Genomic DNA, 20,679 nt, shown 5'->3' with positions numbered 1-20,679 from the left:
AGCCCATCTATCGCTCAATCCGCCTAATAAACTGACCGTCGGAGCGTGACTTAATACCTAGTGGGGACAAGAGGTCATCCTTGTTTGGCTGTCCATATAAACAATAAGCAACAACATCGCATGTTTACAGCCTAAAAAGCATAAAAAGTTGTGTTATTTGTCAAGATGTAATCTGTTTACTACGCTCTGTATTCTGAACTTTCTCTTTTTAACCCAAAAGGTCCAGCTGTTTTGCTTACACCACTTAAATGTGAGGACTTACTTAAAAGTGATGCGTCTTCAAAGGTTCTTTAGTAAAGAAAATGGTTCAGTATAGAACCATGAACACTGCATCGCATGATTAGAGGGCCCTTCGCATTCTGAAAGGGTTCTTCAGACCGATGGAGAATGTGCTGTAGATGGTTCTATTGAAAACCTTTTTGAAAAAGGTTCTATCTAGCATCAAAAAGGGTTCTTCTGCTGTAACAAGCTTGACATGGTAACAATAGAAGAAACCCCTTTAGTGTTATATAGAATCATCTATATAGCATAACATGATGACCACCTCCTTATTTCTACACTCACTGTCCACTTTATCAGCTCCACTTACTGTATAGCTGCACTTTGTAGTTCTACAGTTACAGACTGTAGTCCATCTGTTTCTCTGATACTCTGTTACCCTGTTCTTCAGTGGTCAGGACCCCCATGGACCCTCACAGAGCAGGTACTATTTGGGTGGTGGATCATTCTCAGCACTGGAGTAACACTGACGTGGTGGTGGTGTGTTAGTGTGTGTTGTGCTGGTACAAGTGGATCAGACACAGCAGTGCTGCTGGAGTTTTTAAACACTGTGTCCACTCACTGTCCACTCTATTAGACACTCCTACCTTGTCGGTCCACCTTGTAGATGTAAAGTCAGAGACGACAGCTCATCTGCTGCTGCAGTTTGTGTTGGTCATCCTCTTCATCAGTGGTCACAGGATGCTGCCCACAGGACGCTGTTGGCTGGTAATTTTTGGTTGGTGGGCTATTCTCAGTCCAGCAGAGACACTGAGGTGTTTAAAAACTCCAGCAGCACTGCTGTGTCTGATCCACTCAGACCAGCACAACACACACTAACACACCACCACCACATCAGTGTCACTGCAGATGGACTACAGTCTGTAACTGTAGAACTACAAAGTGCTGCTATACAGTAAGTGGAGCTGATAAAGTGGACAGTGAGCGTAGAAACAAGGAGGTGGTCATGATGTTACGCCTGATTGGTGTACGTAACAACTTTTTGCCATAATACACGATGTAAGTGTGCATCTTTAGCAATAGCTTAAAACTTAGAACTATTCATCTTACACATCTGTGTTCAAGAAATCTGCACTTTTAACAAACTGTCTCTGCTAGTTTAAGCAGAGTAAGCTGCAGTTCTTATAAAACCACAGGATGATTTTCTTATTGGTGGCAATACGTTCTTCTCCAAGAGGATAAAATATACACCGTTATTGAAATTGTGACATCATTGGTTGATATAATCCATCTCTGGTGATGTAACCAAACGTCAGAACACATTTAGAGGCGGCTACTATACTACAAGCGCACACTCCCACAGCTGAACTGCGGCTCTGAAGAAGTCTGACCCTGATCTGTCAGATGTGTAACGTAGATGTGGTCTGTCCCTCTACTGTGGTTCTGCAGGTGAGAGGTACTGGGTTTTTGATGCGGAGAGGCAGATCACAGGGCCTGACTCGGTGCAGCGACTGGGCCTTCCCATCTCACACATCCAGGCGGCCCTGATGTGGGGCGAGGACAAGGCCCAGAAGGTCTACTTCTTCAAACGAGGAAGCTACTGGCGTTTCAACCCAAAGGAGAACCGCGTGGACTATGCTCACTCTCGCGGCATGGCCGACTGGAGGGGGATTCCCAATGACATTGATGCTGCCTTCCAGGATCGCTATGGTGAGAAGGCAGAGGTGCTATTTCGCTTTCAGTGCTGAGTCAGTTTCCTTATGGCATGCGTCTTGCGAGTTACTTGTCTCATCTCGATCATCTAGACTGTAAACACTGAGGACACTTAGTTGGGATCTTAATGACACAATTTAGTGACTTACTGGAGTTTGAAGATTTTCTCGTTAGATAGTATGATTACCAGAAATGGCAAGATCAGCATCCAGCTTCTACAAAATGAAGAGCATCAGATGAAATGCAGATAAAAGCTTTGGATCATGCATTCACTATTGTTTGGTTGGTTTGCAGGCTTTGCCCACTTCCTGAAAGGGAATCAGTACTGGAAGTTTGACCCGGTGGAAGTGAGGGCTCTGGAGGGATACCCACGCTACATCGGCATCGACTTCTTCAACTGCCCTCCGTCCATCTACAAATAAACCTCAAACAGTACTAAACCGACTTGGGTCACATTTCCCCAAAAACACTGTAGCATTAAAGCAATTGATACGATATGAAAATCACATCAAATTCACATTAAATTTCATCTGACACCAAATATGGTCCATCAGCCAAGACATGTTTGGCGTTTGAAGTTTGATCGCTTAGGTTTACACTTGAACTACGAGGCCAGTGTAGCTAACAAGTACCAAAAGAGAATCTTCTCACAGGAGACCTATTAAATGGGAATTCCATTGACTTTGTTTGATTCAGTAGTTAAGAATGGAAAGTTACTGCGCCTCATTCACCAACATCACAATGTTTAAGGATAAACATTTTCCCGAGAAAGGTCCTAAGAAGAAGTCTACGTCAGATTCATGACGTGCTCTTAAACCACAGATCTGTTTGTTAAAACAAAAGAACATCCATCCACCCATCCATCCATTTTCTAAGCCGCTTCTCCGTCAGGGTCGCGGGGGGATGCTGGAGCCTATCCCAGCGGTCATCGAGCGGAAGGCAGGATACACCCTGGACAGGTCGCCAGTCCAATTGGTCTGACTGCATGTCTTTGGACTGTGGGAGGAAACCGGAGAACCCGGAGGAAACCCACACAGACACGGGGAGAACATGCAAACTCCACACAGAGAGGACCTTGGCCGCCCGGCCGGGTCACCCCAACAAAAGAATAAGTCACGAATAATAAAAAAAGTCAGTGAAAGTCAGACTCTTCATGAAAACTGCACGGATGGGTTTTAAAAGAACTTTCTTTTTAAGAACGGTTGGTGAACGAGGCCCATTCAGAGTAGCTTGGTGTGAAATGGCTAATTGTACAGAAACGAACAGACACATTTGTAGTGATGGGAACCAGGACTCAGCCAGTGACCTAGACATGCCATCTGAGTTTTATATGCAACATTGATAATAGTAAATTAAATTAGTGGTAAATTAAAAGAATCAATTCTTTGGGTACTAATTTGCCTTACAACTGTATTTTATTTGGTTTAGGCCAAAATCTCAATCATAAAAATGTCTCTGGCATCACACAATCATTTCATGTAATGTCCGTGTGAGGCAGCTTTCAGAGGCATCAAATGCTCTGGGCGTCTGGTTCCTATGACCACAAGTGTGAGCGATTCTGTAGAATGGGACATTTTACGTCAAACCACTCTGAATGACTTTGATAACAGCTTAGTGGCTTAATTATGCAGAAAATATGTGGAATTCTCCTTTAAAGTCTGTGTGAAATACTGACAAACAAAATTCAGTGTGTTAAAAAACACAAGTCTAGCGAGTCTTAGGCCCAATTCCACCTATTGTTAACCCTGCCCCTCGTTTTTTTCGGGCATCACCTTTCCTTTTGGAATTGAATTAGAAGGGGCAGTGGTTGAGATCTTCGTCTGTGAAACGGGACCCTCAAATAAAAAGAGCATCACTTCATTAACAGCTTCTAGCGCCGCTCTGTAGGCAACCCTGCCCGTCTGCAGGGACAGCAGAGGAGGGGAAAGTTCAGCTCCTCACTGCTGGGCTTTAGTCACATTTAGGGCATCATATTCCTTCAAACAGGGAGGACACGACAATCATTTGGAAGTCAACTATTCGCTGGCTTCTTGTTCAAATTTTCCCATTCCACCTTAAATGGTCCAGCAGTTGTGAACATTTAAGGTGGAAGGGGAAATTCAGCTAGATAGCAACCGAGACATCAGCAAACTTTTTTTCCTTAAGCTTTTTATGAAGAAAAGGACCATAATACACTGAAACAACATTAAACAGTAAATTCTCTAATTTGTGGGTTTCTCTATCTTGCCAGTTCTTCTTTTTTCTCGTGACGCTCCGTTTGGTGTGCGCCTCTGAAAAACCGTTTGGAGAGCCATGTAGTCCCCACGCTTCACCCTACCCCTCCGTCGCCAAAAAATTAGGGACGCCCTACCCCTAGACGTGAACGCGCAAAACGGAAAAGCAACATGGGATTGGGCCTTAGTTTGCATGCTGCTAAAATGGTGAGGTATAAGCTTCCAATACCTAGTTAACCTAGTAGCTCCACAGTGAAGCCAAAGAAACAGACTTCAGACACCAAACAGGTGATCATTTGCATTAAGGTCAAAGGGGGAAATTTTGCAAACCTGTTTTTGCTGAGCTGTTAAGATCACCTTTCCCATATTCCTGAGTGTTGAAAGAGGCTGACCACGTTACAATGAGCTTGTTTTTGAGGAACGAGGCCCCAAACTATAATCAGATGTTGTACATTGTTATTCAATCCCCAAGCCCCACCCTTATAAAGGTAAATACTGCATTGCCAAAGCCTTATAACAATACTGCATAGCAGTACTATGTATATCTTCACTGGATTGCAATTCCACCAATTCCACCCAGTGGCTTGAGAACATCCCCTTTGCCACTTCAAATCGACTGAAGCCTTTTTGACCTTCGTGTTTTACTGGTGGACCTCTCTAAGCAACACGCAACACTGACACGTCTCAGGAAAAGCACAAAACACTCTGGCCTTCTGTTTGTCTATTTCTTTCTATTAACTCGATTATTTATTGCCTGTATATTTTGTCATCAGTGTTGCAGTCACAGAGAGCTTGACATCTCTTTTTCTTTGTGAAGTACCCAGAAAAAATGCGCTGGGGGTGTGGGTGGGTGGGGGGTGGGGGTGGGTGGTGCGAGAGAGAAAGCGCACATTTGTTATTCAAAAGGTGCTAAAACGAACCACCAAGGGAAGGTTTCCTGTACCTCTGTTGTCACAATTTCGTCAAATAGCTCAGGCATGTTACAGTGTTGAGTCAGGAAGGCCAAAATGCGTTCGCATCAGCTTGGGAACCTCCGTCTTTTAGAAGCAGTGCTCACAGGCCTTTCCTGATTCCAGATGCCTCTCCTGAATGCTGATGTTGTAGTGTGGCGCGGTGCAGGCCACTGATGCCACAGCGTCTGCCTTTTTCACAGTGTTTGTGTTGTATTTAGTGACTGTGATCAAACTTTTCTACTTTGCTGGGGCTCAGGAAGCAAGCTGTACTCTAAACCGAGCAGAAGCACTGGTACTGTTAGTCACAGAATTAGACCCGATGTGCAGCGCTCCAATACTGCCATTATAATCTGTCACTGTAACCATCTGTGTTTTTCTCTGCGTGAATCTAATCATCTTATTTACTGTGTAAATAGGTTTGTAAAAAGAATTGTATTATAATTTTTTTTTCCAATAAAGGTCCTTTTCTTTGTATATTATGCGTTCTCTGTTCATTACGTATAAATGTTTAATGTATGAGCACCACTTAATCTCTTATTCTCCACGGAGTTTTTGTGACCAAATCATAAGGCAAATTATTCAGTAACTGCATGAAATAAATGGAAATTTTTATTATATTTATTTTTTGTAAAAGCCCCTCAGATTAACAGAACACGTGTTTTATGATCTACACATATTTGGGATTTGGGAATTTGGGAAAATTCTGTTTTTTTTCCTCTGGGAGCGTTAGCAGGTTCTGATGGACGTAATATGTGGTCCAGTTTTTCCCGGATGCCGTCATGTTTAATCCGCGGTCAGTCGGCATAAGTTCAGCGAAAGTTAAGCCAGAAGGACAAAAAACTTTCTCAAGATTTTCTCAGAGAAATAAAGCAGATCTCAGTACCTCTTATTCTCCAGGGTGTGTTCTGGTTTGTCCACCGGAATTTTCGTGACCAAATCGTAAGGCTAATTATTCAGTAACTGCTTGAAATAAATGGACATTTTTATTTTATTTATTTGTTTATTTTTGTAGAATTTCCACTCAAATTAACAGAACGTGTGTTTTATGATCTCCACATATTCCTACATGCTTACGATTCACTGCTGAAAGCCAAAAATCTCTGACGCTCTTTGTGTTGTTCTCTAAAAGTGATGTTTCCAGATCAGATCACTGAAGAGACGCCGTCTGTTTATAGTTTAGAGCCCAGATTTGGGGAAAAACGGGTCGACTTTCAGTAGAAAAACAAAGTTCAGCTTCTTTTATTATAAGGGTTTAAAATGACATCACCGTCTATTAGACTGGAGAGAAGAGCTACAGCCTCACACGACGCCCAGCTTCTGAATGGAGCTTATGGAATATGAACGTTATGGAGAACATGAAGTGGGTTTTGGAGCCACTGGTGGTCTCAAGGTGTTCAAGAGGTTAAAGGAGTAGCTCATGCCAACATGGCTAACAAGGAATGGAAGTAATAGAAATAGAAATCTGACATTAGCATTATTTAATTTACATAATGATCATTACATAATGAGTACATTTACATGCGATGCATAATCTGATCATAATCGGATTTCTGCAGTTATCCGATTATTCAGTCATGTAAACGGCGCACTCTGATTCCTTAGATCGGAGTACAGTCTAGATCTAGTCCCGTAAAGAGGCTGGATCTGAGCTGGATCAGGTTTCTCAGTGCTGTGGACTCTTACTCGGAGCAGCGTTGCTGCAAGACGGGAACAAACAACCTTTTTGAAAAGGGTTCCTCTACTGTGACAAGCTTGACACCCTTTTGGGTGCTATACAGAACCATTTTCAAAAAGGTTCTACATAGAACCATCTACAGCACATTCTCCATCAATCTGAAGAACCCTTTCATGAAGCAAAGAACCCTTAAATCATGCAGAGTTCTTTGAGTGTTCACGGTTCTAGATAAAACCATTTTCTTTGCCAAAGAACCCTTTTTAAAATCATATAGAAAAGTTCTCGATAGAATCATTTCATGGTTCTTTGCAGGGAGAAACGGTCCTTCAGACTGATACAGAATGTGTTCTATCTGGTTCTATTGGGGGCTGTATAGAACCCTTTTTGAAAAGGTTGTATATAGAACCATATACACCACATTCTCCATCAATCTGAAGAACCGTTTCGCCATGCAAAGAACCACTTAAGCATGCAAATGGTTCTATTAAAGCCATGAGTTCTATGTACAACCATAGCATGCTTATATGGTTCTTTGTGTGGCGAAATTGTGCTTCATGTGTTGTGTACGGTTCCATATAGAACCTTTTTTGAAAATTCTGTAGCTTGAAAAATGCTCTTCTTTCATTATGATGGCTTATTACAATAGAAAAACTCAAACAGTGCTGTATAGAACTCACTAGAACCATTCCCTTTACTAAAGAACCCTTAAAGAACCATCATTTTTAAGTGTAGTGTTTACATTCAGAGGTGAAAAGAGAGTGTTTCTTCTCCGCTCACGAGGACGGTCTGGTTTTAATATGTCCTAGCAGGGGTCATGGTGTGTAAATGGATCGCGGCTGTTTTGCACTCCGCCCCGCATGGAACATTCCAGAACCGTGTCGCGCTGGTTTGTCTTCCCTCCTTCCCGTTTTGGACAGACCTAAATCGCCTCTCCTTTTTTTTGTTCAGCTATGTTTAATTTCCTCTCAACGCGTTTCATTTTTCACAGTTGTACCTTAACAGACATTTGTTGGGCTTTTGTAGGCCGATTAACCAGTGTGTTATCACAAGGACTTGCAGCAGAGCATATTAATAACCATGTGCTTGCTGAAAGAGATCAGCTCAATCTTTATGCTTCCTTAGCCATTAAAGCCACTTTGGGGGCTTTCTTTGCCAGCACTGGCAGCAAATCTCATCAAGAAGCTCTCTGCAGGAAAACAATGGATCACAATAGATGTTTTCTTGGGTATTAATATGGCATTAATGCCTTGATTCAGTTTGTCTGACTGCCCATGACTCTATTTGACGTACAGCACAATGAGCCACAGAGCCCCTTTAAAAGCAGAAAACAGATGGTACTGTAAAAATGCACTGTACCATGTAAACCAGTCGTTTGCCGTGCTGGCCCTGACTAAAGTTGAGCCGCCTCATAGCTCGTTGGCAGTCTTCAGAGACTTGACTGGTGAAAAGAAAGAAACGAATTCATTCCATGTCCTTTGCTTTAAACGCCCCCCCCCCCCACGTGTTTAGAAGCAGCAAAGGTCCCTACACTTCGATCAAAGTTGACGGACAAATAAATAAATCTCTATTTTTAACGAGATGGCACAATGCATTGCACTGAACACGCCCGAAGACACGAACCAACAAAGTAAAAAGGTCCACTTTGATTTCAGATGGACTCTAAACTGCACACGGTTGTTGGAGCGTTTTATTCAGTAACAGGTATGAATTAGTCAGTAGCTACTACAAGTGATTCAGTAACTAGTAAGAAGTGAAAGGCTCATTGTTCAGTAACTACAGGGACTTCGCAAACCAATGGAGCAATTCTTAGGTTACAGAAGTGTGTAATGGGCCTGCTAGTGCCCATGACTCCCCCATGCAAGCACATCTTACAGGCAGTCTTCAGAGAAATAAAGGCTCTGTGCAGGTACATCTTTCAGTCATCAAGGTAAAAACAATGTAAAAGTGCCCTCAAAGGTACAGCAGTGGATTTAAGGTCCAGTTGTGTACCTTAAATAGGCTTTTCCAGGTGAAAAGTACATATTTGTACCTTTTCATAGCCGAATGTTTAATGTTTAATGTTTTAATGTTTTAATAGGAGAATAAAATAAAATAAGTGGATTATGGTTCAGTTGTGTTCCCTGACTAAAAGGTACTGAGGTGTCCCCTTGAGGGCACCGCCCCAGTGTCAAGAGAGGCACTGCCCAGCGACAGTTTACACTGACTTTAAGAGCGTCCAGGAGCAGCCAGGGTCAGTCAGTTATTTACACACAGGTACCGTACACTATGGACCAAGAGAGCGGGAGCAAGCAGCTTGTTGCAAAAGTCAATTTGTCCAATCAAGAAGGATTAGAAGGGCTATTTTTTTTACGTATTCCCGTATAAATTACACACTACCTGTTAAGAAACCTAATCTGTTTAATCCAAACGTAGCATAATCTCATTACATCCCAATACTATTAAATCACCTCCCCTTTTAAAGCTACATGTTCAAATAAAGAGAAGGCGAAAACTATTCCGACAAGACGTTTAGGCTACATAACATAAGGAAAAGTGCTTTTTGTTTTAGGAAAATAAGGTCCTGTATCAAATGAAGTGCCTCCACTCATAAAAAAGTTGGTTCTTCAAGGAATGGTTCTATTTGGAACCATGGGTTCTGTATAGAGCCATCTGCATGCTTGCAGATGAAAGTGTTTCTTTGCATGGTGAAGTGGTTCTTCAGATTGACAGAGAATGTGTTGTAGACGGTTCTATCTAGAACCTCTTGAAAACTTTTCTATCTAGCAACAAAAAGGGTTCTGCTACTGTCATAAGCTTGACATCATAATAGCAGAACACATTTTCGGTGCTTTATAGAACCCGATACAACACATTCTCCATCAATCTGAAGAGCAATTTCACCACGCAAAGGACCATGAAATGGTTCCATATGGAACTCACGATTTCTCTTTTAACTAATGAACCAACCTTTTTAGGATTGCAGTGTTTTCCATGAGACTGAACTGAATTAGTTCATCCTTTCTCCTCTGATAACACCGCATAGCTGAGATGATGAACCTTCAGGAGCACCTGAATGAGGGTGTCGCGTGGATCTGATCACAACTGAAATAAAACTAAAAAAAAGAGAGAATTAAGAAATATAAATTCAGTTATCTGCACACACCACTGCTGCACATACAAGGGGAACAAACCCATTTGTAGTAATGGCATTACTGTCTGTTTTCAATAAAAAAAATTAAATAAATATATTCATGTTTACTTTAGCTACTGCTGCCTGAGAACCACATAATCTCAAACAGACGTGCTTCAAAAATATACATTTCACTGCAGATGGATGTATGAAACAGTTTAAATCAGATGGGAATCCTGTAATCATTTCCAATAAAGAGGAAATTCTGAGATGTGTCTGGAATGATCTGAAGAGCTGTAGATCGTTCTGATATGACCAAGAACCCTGAATGAAATCAAAGATGAAATTATAGCAAAATGAATACCTACCTCTGCGGGTTTCTTTGCCGAGTTGACCAACTGCTCGTCCTGTGCGTCTGATGCTGCTTCTTCTTCGTCCTGGATCAGGTGCCCACTGCTCGCCAGCCTTCTGGAGCTGTTTGACCACCACAGAGCTTCTCGTACAAACCTCACCCTCATGAACAGACCTTTCTGGTGCTGCTGCTGCCGCACAGACTCAAGCTATCTACCTAAAATCACTGCTCCACTTGTTTTTCCCCATTTTTGTATTTTAATACAAGTCTAAGCTTTCACTGTTTCCTATCAGTCGACCAGAGGAGGATGGGTTCCCCTTCTGAGTCTTGGTTTCTTTCAATGTTTGCTCCTCTTGCTCTTAGAGGGTTTTTCCTTGCCACTGTCGCCACTGGTGACGCTTGGACCCAGACATTTCTGTAAAGCTGCTTTGTGACAACACTTGTTATAAAAATGCTAATAAATAAACTTTGACTTAACATTATCACCCAGAACGAAGCTGATCACGTCATCACCCGGAACGAAGCTGATCACGTCATCACCCAGAACGAAGCTGATCACGTCATCACCCAGAACGAAGCTGATCACGTCATCACCCGGAACGAAGCTGATCACGTCATCACCCAGAACGAAGCTGATCACGTCATCACCCAGAACGAAGCTGATCACGTCATCACCCAGAACGAAGCTGATCACGTCATCACCCAGAACGAAGCTGATCACGTCATCATCCAGAACGAAGCTGATCACGTCATCATCCAGAACGAAGCTGATCACGTCATCACCCAGAACGAAGCTGATCACGTCATCATCCAGAACGAAGCTGATCACGTCATCACCCGGAACGAAGCTGATCACGTCATCACCCAGAACGAAGCTGATCACGTCATCACCCAGAACGAAGCTGATCACGTCATCATCCAGAACGAAGCTGATCACGTCATCATCCAGAACGAAGCTGATCACGTCATCATCCAGAACGAAGCTGATCACGTCATCATCCAGAACGAAGCTGATCACGTCATCACCCAGAACGAAGCTGATCACGTCATCATCCAGAACGAAGCTGATCACGTCATCACCCAGAACGAAGCTGATCACGTCATCACCCAGAACGAAGCTGATCACGTCATCACCCAGAACGAAGCTGATCACGTCATCACCCAGAACGAAGCTGATCACGTCATCATCCAGAACGAAGCTGATCACGTCATCATCCAGAACGAAGCTGATCACGTCATCATCCAGAACGAAGCTGATCACGTCATCATCCAGAATGAAGCTGATCACGTCATCACCCAGAACGAAGCTGATCACGTCATCATCCAGAATGAAGCTGATCACGTCATCATCCAGAACGAAGCTGATCACGTCATCACCCAGAACGAAGCTGATCACGTCATCACCCAGAACGAAGCTGATCACGTCATCATCCAGAACGAAGCTGATCACGTCATCACCCAGAATGAAGATGATCACGTCATCATCCAGAACGAAGTTGATCACGTCATCATCCAGAACGAAGCTGATCACGTCATCACCCAGAATGAAGATGATCACGTCATCATCCAGAATGAAGATGATCACGTCATCACCCAGAACGAAGCTGATCACGTCATCATCCAGAATGAAGATGATCACTTAATTATCCAGAAATAATTTATAATAAAATCAATATCCAGAATTAAGTTAAAGGAAAATTAACACCCAGAATGTCGCACATTTTACAAGTTGCTGATAAATGAGTGTAAATAGATATTTACAGTACATTAGTGTATTATTTATTATTTGATAAGTAATAGTTCCCAAGCTATTTAAACTATTGAAGAAAGTGTCTGAAAATGTTTCTGGTGTGTAGTTTATAATGTTTTTTAGCATTATCTCTGTTTTATAGCATTTTATCTTTTTATGGAATTGATCTCGTATAAATATATATATATATATATATATATATATATATATATATATATATATATATATATATATATATATATATATATATATAAATATATAAAACTTATCGTTTTATAGCATTGATCTGTGCAGGTTTGAGTGTGAGTAATGTCATCTATTTAGAGTAACTGATCATCAGTCAACATGTTTATAGACATGCAGAGAGTTTTATGAGGACCTCACCACACCCACACACATACAGACACACCTCTCTTACACCTCTTAATTGAACAGTGAAATTACATTCGCAGCTTGAACTTGCGGCCCAGCCTTCAGCTAGACAAGCCTGCGCTGGTCCAAACACCCACACACACACACACACACACACACACACACACACACACCCTTACTTACGCTTGACCCAGTAACCCAATGTATTCTGTAACCTACTTACAACACCCTTGTTTTCCCTTTTCAAACACAAACAGCAAATAAACTCAAAACAGCAAAGGGAACGCGGGTCAAGGTCACCTGGAAGTTTTGCTGTCCAAACCGAACAGAACTACTGATGGATGGACTGCACACTGCTTTGAGCATTTTTTCCTAAGGTCGGTACAAGATAAGATACGTGAACTAAGCTGAACCAAATGCATGGTGTCTTGACAGAAGGGGCCATCGTTTTGCTTTTGTAGCCATTACTGCAAGATTGCAAACTGGCAAAAATTCCAATCAACCTAAAGAGAAACTGGAGCGCACAACCCAGTTTTTGTCAAAATACCTGCACTGTTTATTTCAGACTACAGTATGTGTACTCTTCAGCATAGATCCGATTTAGATTTCTTTTTTTATGTAATCCTTAGTTTTAGGTCATCATCCATACACCCCCAGAAAAAAGCTACTAAACTGTCACTGGGGTGGTTCCATCAAGGGTCCATCTCAGTGCCTTTAGTCAGGGAACATAACTGAACCATAATCCACTGAAATGATCTGTTCTAAGCTGTACTGACTCCACACACCCCGCCTCGCCTCCAGGCTTTTATTCTACTCTTCTGATTTAAAACATTTGGTTATTAAAAAGGTACAAATACCAACTTTTCACCTGGAAAAACTGATTAAAGGTTCACAGTCAGACCTTAAACCCACTGCTGTACCTTTGAAGGAACATTTACATTTACTTTAATAAACAAAAAAGCACATCTACGCAGTACCTTTATTTTCAAGAGTGCATAGGAAATTTGCTTTGGTGCTGGATAGTGTTGCTGCTATACAAGGACCAATATATGGAATCAGACAACTACGGACAATAAAATACTATATATACACATACATACACTATATTTCCAAAAGTATTCACTCGCTCATCCAAATCATTGATTTCAGGTGTTCCAATCACTTCCATGGCCACAGGTGTATAAAGTCGAGCCCCTAGGCCTGCAGACTGCTTCTACAGACATTAGTGAAAGAATGGGTCGCTCTCAGGAGCTCAGTGAATTCCAGCGTGGTACCGTGATCGGACGCCACCTGTGCAGCAAGTCCAGTCGTGAAATTTCCTCACTACTAAATATTCCAGTCAACTGTCAGTGGGATTATAACAAAATGGAAGCGATTGGGAAGGACAGCAACTCAGCCACCAAGTTGTCGGCCACAAAAAATGACCAAGCGGGGTCAGCGGATGCTGAGGGGCATAGCGCGCAGAGGTCACCAACTTTCTGCAGAGTCAATCACTACAGACCTCCTTCTCTGGAGTGACCAATCACACTTCTCCATCAGGAAATCTGATGGATGAGTCTGGGTTTGGCGGTTGCCAGGAGACGGTACTTGTCTTACTGCATTGTGTAAAGTTTGGTGGAGGGGGCATCATGGTGTGGGGTTGTTTTTCAGGAGCTGGGCTCGGCCCCTTAGTTCCAGTGAAAGGAACTCTTAACGCTTCAGCACCAAGAGAGTTTGGACAATTTCATGCTCCCAACTTTGTGGGAACAGTTTGGGGACGGCCCCTTCCTGTTCCAACAGGACTGCGCACCGGCGCACAAAGCAGGAGATGCACAAAGAACAGGATGTCACTCAAGTTCATATGTATGTAACAGCAGACGGGTGAACATATTTTGCAATATAGTGTACATTCCCCAATAAGTACATTTCCTTAACTTAAGCACCTCACACAAGTTTTTTTTTCTTTAAAAGGGTGAGTAAGTTAAATCTGATCCTTCTCTGTTAACTCATTCAGGTGCGTAGATGTTTTAGCACTGGCAGGTGTTGTTTGGTTATGATCCAGTTTTTCATTACAAATATTACATTGTTCCTTTTTTTTTGTTTTTTATTTTTCTGTATTTTATTTTTAAAATACAGCTGGACTATATCGATGCAGATAATCGGACACTCCTGGTCCAGATAGTGATAGCAGAGTATATCACACAGACACAGACTACACAATTTTACCTACTAACAAGTGTGAGCAAGCTTGATGGACACCTTTGGAGTCTAATCTAAAGCCTTGGAGTTGCCTCTTGAGTACCAAATGCCAGGAAACACGGAGCCAATTCCTTTTGAGTGAACAGCCAGTCCTAGTCACTTACGATCTGGAATGAAAGCTGATTTCACTCCATCAGCCTCACCTGAACCATCATCTATATATAGCAGTATAAAGACAAACTCTGCTGAGGTACCTACAACCACCATCTGGCCATTAGCAGATTTTTCTAAAGCCAACATGGAACAAAAGACGACATTATCCATGAGCTACATTTCTAAAAGTGATGGGGACAAAGTGGAGCATTTCAAGACATCATAGGGTCAAAGTGGGGCATTTCAAAAAGTTGTGTTTCTTAAAGTGTTGTTGGGGGGGGTTTGGGGGGTGCGCAACCATCTAAGGGTTGGCCTGGTCACTAGGAGATCGCGAGCTCAATCCCTGGTGATGCTGCAGCCGTCCGTAGCCGGTAGTCCAAGAGAGCACAATTGGCCTCGCTCTCTCTGGGTGGGTAGGATGGCCCCCCTTCTTCCCCCATCACTCAACGTGATACAGGTGTCTGTTCGCTGATGGTTGACGCTTTCCTCTGAGCGCGTTCGGCTGTCCTGTGACGTTGCGTGAGCAGCAGTTCTAAAAGATGCCGTGGCTGGTTTCACAGGTCTCAGAGGAAGCCTGTGCTGCCTTCACCCTCCAAGCATTGTCAGCATCGTATTACTGTGGGATTCCTACCTAGTGGGTGGAATTGGAGACGATTAAATTGGGGAGAAAATTGGGTAAAAATAAGTCATGGGAACAAAATGGGGCATTTTAAATAGTGATGGGGATAAAGTGGGGTGTTTCAATAAGTCATAGGGACAATGCACAGACCGAACATTACTGCAGATTTTTGAGTTTCACAGTTACGCCCTGCCCCAACTTCACACTGTTGAATTATTTGCTTCATGCATTCATGACAATGTAAACATAACAGTGTAGACGTCCTCCCAGATACATGAAACATACGCAGGCACTGAGAACCGTGGCGTCCATTCGATCACGGTTTCCTTGCAATGGTTGCAGTGTTGCAAATACCTTAATGCAGCACAGGTGTGCTCAGAAAGATGAACTGGATACTTTTCCCATGTTTTTGTGAGGGATCAACCTCTGTCTTAGAGGCTTCAGCCACAGCTTAAGTGAGATTAGCTAGAAATGATTCAAAGCACATGAAAGAGGAACACAAAGAGGTTTTCTTACACTATCTCTGATGGAGTTTCCCTATATATCCTCACCTTTTCTTCACTTCAGCCAGCTCCGTTTCTGTAATGGAACCTTTGTTCCATCGAGAAACTGCGTGACTGACGTCCGCATGCCACGTTTGTGTGTCTGAACCCCATCTACATCTGAGTGCGGCAGATGTGCAGATCACATCTGTGCAGTTATTGTGCGTTTTTCTTCCTCAGATGTTTCTTTCTGCTGAGGTCAGCGTTTGTCACAGCCACTGCTCTATAGGTTTTTCCAGCAAAGTTCAGAAAGCCAGCACCAGATGTCAATGAGGATGAAACAATTTATGGAAGCATTGTAGCAAGGCCTTCCTGATTGAATCCGGATGAATTTAGGTTCATTAAAGCCTACAAATGTAGATATTAACTGGCATTTTTCAAATATGGACTCGTTTAACGGAGTCCAGCATGTTGGATTGGATGTTAGAATGGGACTACGGCCCAGTCCCATTCCTGATTTTCACCCCTACCCCTTGTTTTGGAGTGTCACCTTGCACCTTAGAACTGAGTTACAAGGGGCAGTGGTTGAGATCTTCCTCTCTGAAACGGGCCCCTCAAATAAAAAGAGCATCACTTCATTAACAGCTACTAGCGCCGCTCTGTAGGCGATCCTGCCCGTCTGCAGGGACAGCAGAGGAGGGGAAAGTTCAGCTCCTCACTGCTGGGCTTTAGTTACATTTAGGGATCATACGCCTTCAAAGAGGGGCAATTATTTATTATCACCCCCCCAATCCTTCAGTGATATGAAGCTGAAGTCAGATTTGTCTTTGTTTGAATTTTTCCATTCCACCTTAAATAGTGCAGCAGTTGTGACGACTGAAGCGCCAGAATGTAACTGTTGCATCATTTAAGGTGGAACAGGAAATTTAGCTACCGAGACATCAGCATATTACTAGTGCTATTTTATACTTGTTATGAAGAAAAGGACCATAATACTATGAAAATACTCATATTTGTGGGGTTCTTTGGTCGCTTGCACAGCCAGATTTAATTTTTTTTCCTCATAAGACTCCGTTTAGTATGGAGTGTTGCTCTGAAAACCTCCGTTTGGTGGGCCATGTAGCCCTAACACGTCGTCCTACCCCTCAACAATAATCTCTTGACGTGAACACGCAAAACAGAGGGGTGAGGGCTAAGTGGCAGGGTCGAGGGGTGAAACGGGATTGGGCTTATGTCTGTTTGTCTGTAGACACCTGTTCATCCAGCATTTCTCCTGAAACGAAAGGTATTAATAGGGAGTTTGTCCGCCTTTACAAACAGCCTCTACTCCTTTGAGAAGGCTTTACACGAGATTTTGGAATGTTGCTGTGGATTTGATTGCATTCAGCCACAAGAGCATTAGTGAGGTGCGGTGCAGATGTTGGATGGTCAGTTCTGGATCACTCCAACTCATCCCAAAGGTACTGGATGGAGCTCCATCACTCCAGAGATCACAGTTCCACTGCTCCACAGCCCAGTGCTGGGGGCTTTAAGACCCTCTTGCCGGCCCTTGGCATTGGACACGGTGACCTTAGGCTCATGTTCAGCTGCTTCAGAGCATCCAATCATAGTGGTCAACACACAGGATGTGAAAATGGCTGCTTTAAAGGGGAACTCCACTGATTCAGCAAAATTACTCAGTCACTCAGTAAATAAAATCATTTAGAGTGGTTCAACGTCAAATGCCAATATAGTACTCGGAGCCAAACGTCTGACACATTGCATGGCCCTAAAAGCTACATCCCGTTCAGTCACAACACAAAATTGTTAGGAATGCGTTGCTTGATACCCGAGACATCGTTTTGTGATGGTTTTGTTTATGAAACGGCACAGCAGTTATTTTAAAGGGTGAAAGCAGGAAAAGTTTATAAGTCCGTAAGCTAACGGCTAACAGTGATATAGTTATGTGGGGTGGCGAACAAGCCTAACTCGTTTAGCTTAGTTAGTTTGCTGATTCACTCACAAACATTTCTCACTGTGATTCCAACGTCTGTGGTGGAAAATACAAGAGGGAACGGCAGTTTTCTTTAGCGGCCAGCACTAAAAGAAACCTGCCTTGCATTTGAGTCTTGAGTCGTCTTAGGCCGTGAAGCGGTTGCTAGGTTACGAACCCCAAATTTGCAGAGTTGATCGACTTCAGTACTTCGGTAAAACTAAACCATGATATACTGAGAGTTAAGAATATTATGGCAGCGCCTTGTGCTGTTTATCAGAGAGTCGCAGCTCTCAGTTTCAGTTTCATTTCCCAGACGCTTTAGCTGAGCGTGCTGTTATTCCTCCTAATAAACAGACACACGTTCAGCTCTGTCTCCTCATTATTCACGCCCATCACTGGAATATTGTCTCTAACATGTTTTCATCAGCAATAACACATGAAGGTAATAAGAGGGGGCAGCGGAGGTCGTGTCTGCAGAGTCTGGGGGCTTTTAAACCCTGTTAGACCAAAAAAAAAGTCAAAGCACTGTTTTCAGTGTACCAAAATGGTAACTCTACAGGAAAAGGAAAGAAACTACCTTAGTTTTAATGTAATGTAATGAGAGTATTTCCAAGTCATTTTGGGCCATTTCTTTTGGTCCATTCTTCATTAAATTTACGCACAATGTAAAGGGACACAGACACTTTCAAAATATGTCAAAAAAGGAAACGTAAACAAGTAATCAGGTTAGTTTGCCAGGCAGCTAACGTTAGCTACTGTTATTGGGGTGAAGTAAGTTAAATGAAACTAAAACACAATAAATGAAAGTTTAAAACTGAATATTGTGACCGGGCTTTGTGCTGTTTATCAGAGAGTTGATGCTCTCAGTTTCAGTTTCATTACCCAAACGCTTTAGCCGAGTGTGTTAGTGTTACTCCTCCTAATAAATATTGTCTCTAATGGGTTTTCATCAGCAATAACACATGAGGGTAATAACAGGTGACTGTGAAGGTCGTGGCTTTTCGGTGTAGGTAAATTTAGCGTCATTCTACTTATAGTGAACTGTATTGCCTGACACTGCATAAAACAATAGAAACTGACGATTAAAACAGAAGTTAAGACGTTCTGGAGTTACTTAAAGTTAAATTATTTAGGATAATTTGGCAACTTGTGATGTTTCTGTAATACTGCTTTCTTATCTGGAAATAAGTAATTGTTCACTTCCAAGCAGTCGAATAATTCCGTAATCATTCAGTGGTTCAGCAAGGCCAGCAGAGCATCACGAAGGAAGACACTGAACTGAGACACTGGGAAGTTCTCTTACTTATGATAGTTTATGATAATTTACTCCGCTACTTCAGAGAACCGCAGTACTGGAGTACAGAACCACATCAGCTGTCCAGATACGTGTATATATATATATATTGCACTGTATGTAAAACCTATTACATGCCTTTTTCATTAGATTTCCTGAAAAATTGGACTATTTATATGACCATATTATTGTTTCTTATCATCAAAAGGCTTGAAGCCAGACTTGAAAAGCTCATGAGGCCTGGAAGAATCCTCAAATATCTATCATTCACTGCAGCTCCAATCACACAGGCTGTGGTACACTGCCAGAGGATTATAGGAATATCTAATCTAGTATATCCAGTGGTTAATGAGGGGCTTTCCTGGTCTTTGTATGATCTGCTTCCAGTTTCCATTCACATAAAAGTAGCGTATCTTAACTTTTCAAAAGGCCCAGTGGAAAATCTCACTGTGTACAGAGGCCTTTGAAAGTGAAATGCCCGATTAGGGAGACTGCCTGAGCACGCAGGGAATTTAATGGGCTGGTGCTCTAGAAATACAAAGTTATAACACAAAAGATTAGTTATTTTAGCAGAACAGTGAAACATACAGCCCGTTACTCATGTATGTCTCCACTCAGCAAACGGCATTATATCACAAATCTATAGACAGACACCTTGACATAAAGGATAGTCTTAATGGGCCCATATCTTACCTATTTCTTGTATTTTTCCACCCGGAGATGTTTTTATGGTTTTATAAACCAAAACTTCATAACGTATTTGTATATCCTGTTGTTGGAAGAAAACCTTGTATCTCCAAAATTGTAACTTTACATGAAAAGGAAAAAAAACTGCTTTACTTTTAATGTAAGTTAATGGGAGCAGCGTTTTTTTCCAAGTCGTTTTGGGCCGTTTCTATTGGTCCATTCATCATTTAATTTACACACACAATGTAAAGGACAACAGGTACTTTGAAAATATGTCAAAAAAGGAAAAACGACAAAAATTGAGATACGAGGTTTTCTTCCGACAGCAGCGAGATACACGTTTACCAAACTTAAGTCCCTTAGAATTAAACAATGTTTTTGTTGCTGTGCCTTTGAGATTAGAATATGTAAATGCACTCTGTTCTGATTGGCTACAGTGTATCGCCTCATTCAAAAGCAGTCCAGACAGAAACACTACCATCAGGATGAGTGGGCGGAGCTGAACTACTGTAGGATGAAAATAAATGTGTTGGGTTTTAGGGACAAACACAAAAACAATGAATTAAAAACTGGCTGTTCCTGCAGCTTAGTTTCCGTTTTCACTGCACCGAACAGGAGGGGAGGGGTAGGTTTTGAAAAATGAACAAAGTTTATGAACTACGGCAAAAAAGTGACTCTTAAAAATGTTGCTAAAAAAAAAGTGGGGAAGAAAAATAAATAAATAAATAAAAAACTTCCAAGCCCTGGAAACTCTCTGTATGCCGACTGTTGGTGGACATCGACTGTGGCAACTCATCGCTGCAGCAAATTCCTGCAGCAAAATCAGGACAAGACTATAATAAAAGCACCAACCCACAGCAAAGCATCGACATGAATATACAGACGTTGTTCAGACACAAGTTTAAAAACAAAAAATAAAGTCGAAAGAAACAGCG

General features: G+C 42.1%; 1 protein-coding gene across 1 annotated transcript in view; it reads left to right on the top strand.

The window, feature by feature from the left end:
- mmp11b (matrix metallopeptidase 11b) overlaps positions 1-2,876 on the top strand; it is a 43,104-nt gene extending 40,228 nt beyond the window's left edge. The window contains exons 8-9 of the mRNA XM_037545794.1: positions 1,669-1,929; positions 2,227-2,876. Coding sequence (XP_037401691.1) covers positions 1,669-1,929; positions 2,227-2,354 — 389 coding nt within the window. The 3' untranslated portion in view covers positions 2,355-2,876. The remainder of the gene's footprint in view (positions 1-1,668; positions 1,930-2,226) is intronic.
- Positions 2,877-20,679: the final 17,803 nt, after the last annotated feature.

The sequence above is a fragment of the Pygocentrus nattereri genome, chromosome 16, assembly GCF_015220715.1.
Source record: "Pygocentrus nattereri isolate fPygNat1 chromosome 16, fPygNat1.pri, whole genome shotgun sequence".
NCBI classification, from domain to species: domain Eukaryota; kingdom Metazoa; phylum Chordata; class Actinopteri; order Characiformes; family Serrasalmidae; genus Pygocentrus; species Pygocentrus nattereri.
Note: the sequence above shows the minus strand (reverse complement) of the source record. Positions and strands in the feature narration are given on the sequence as shown.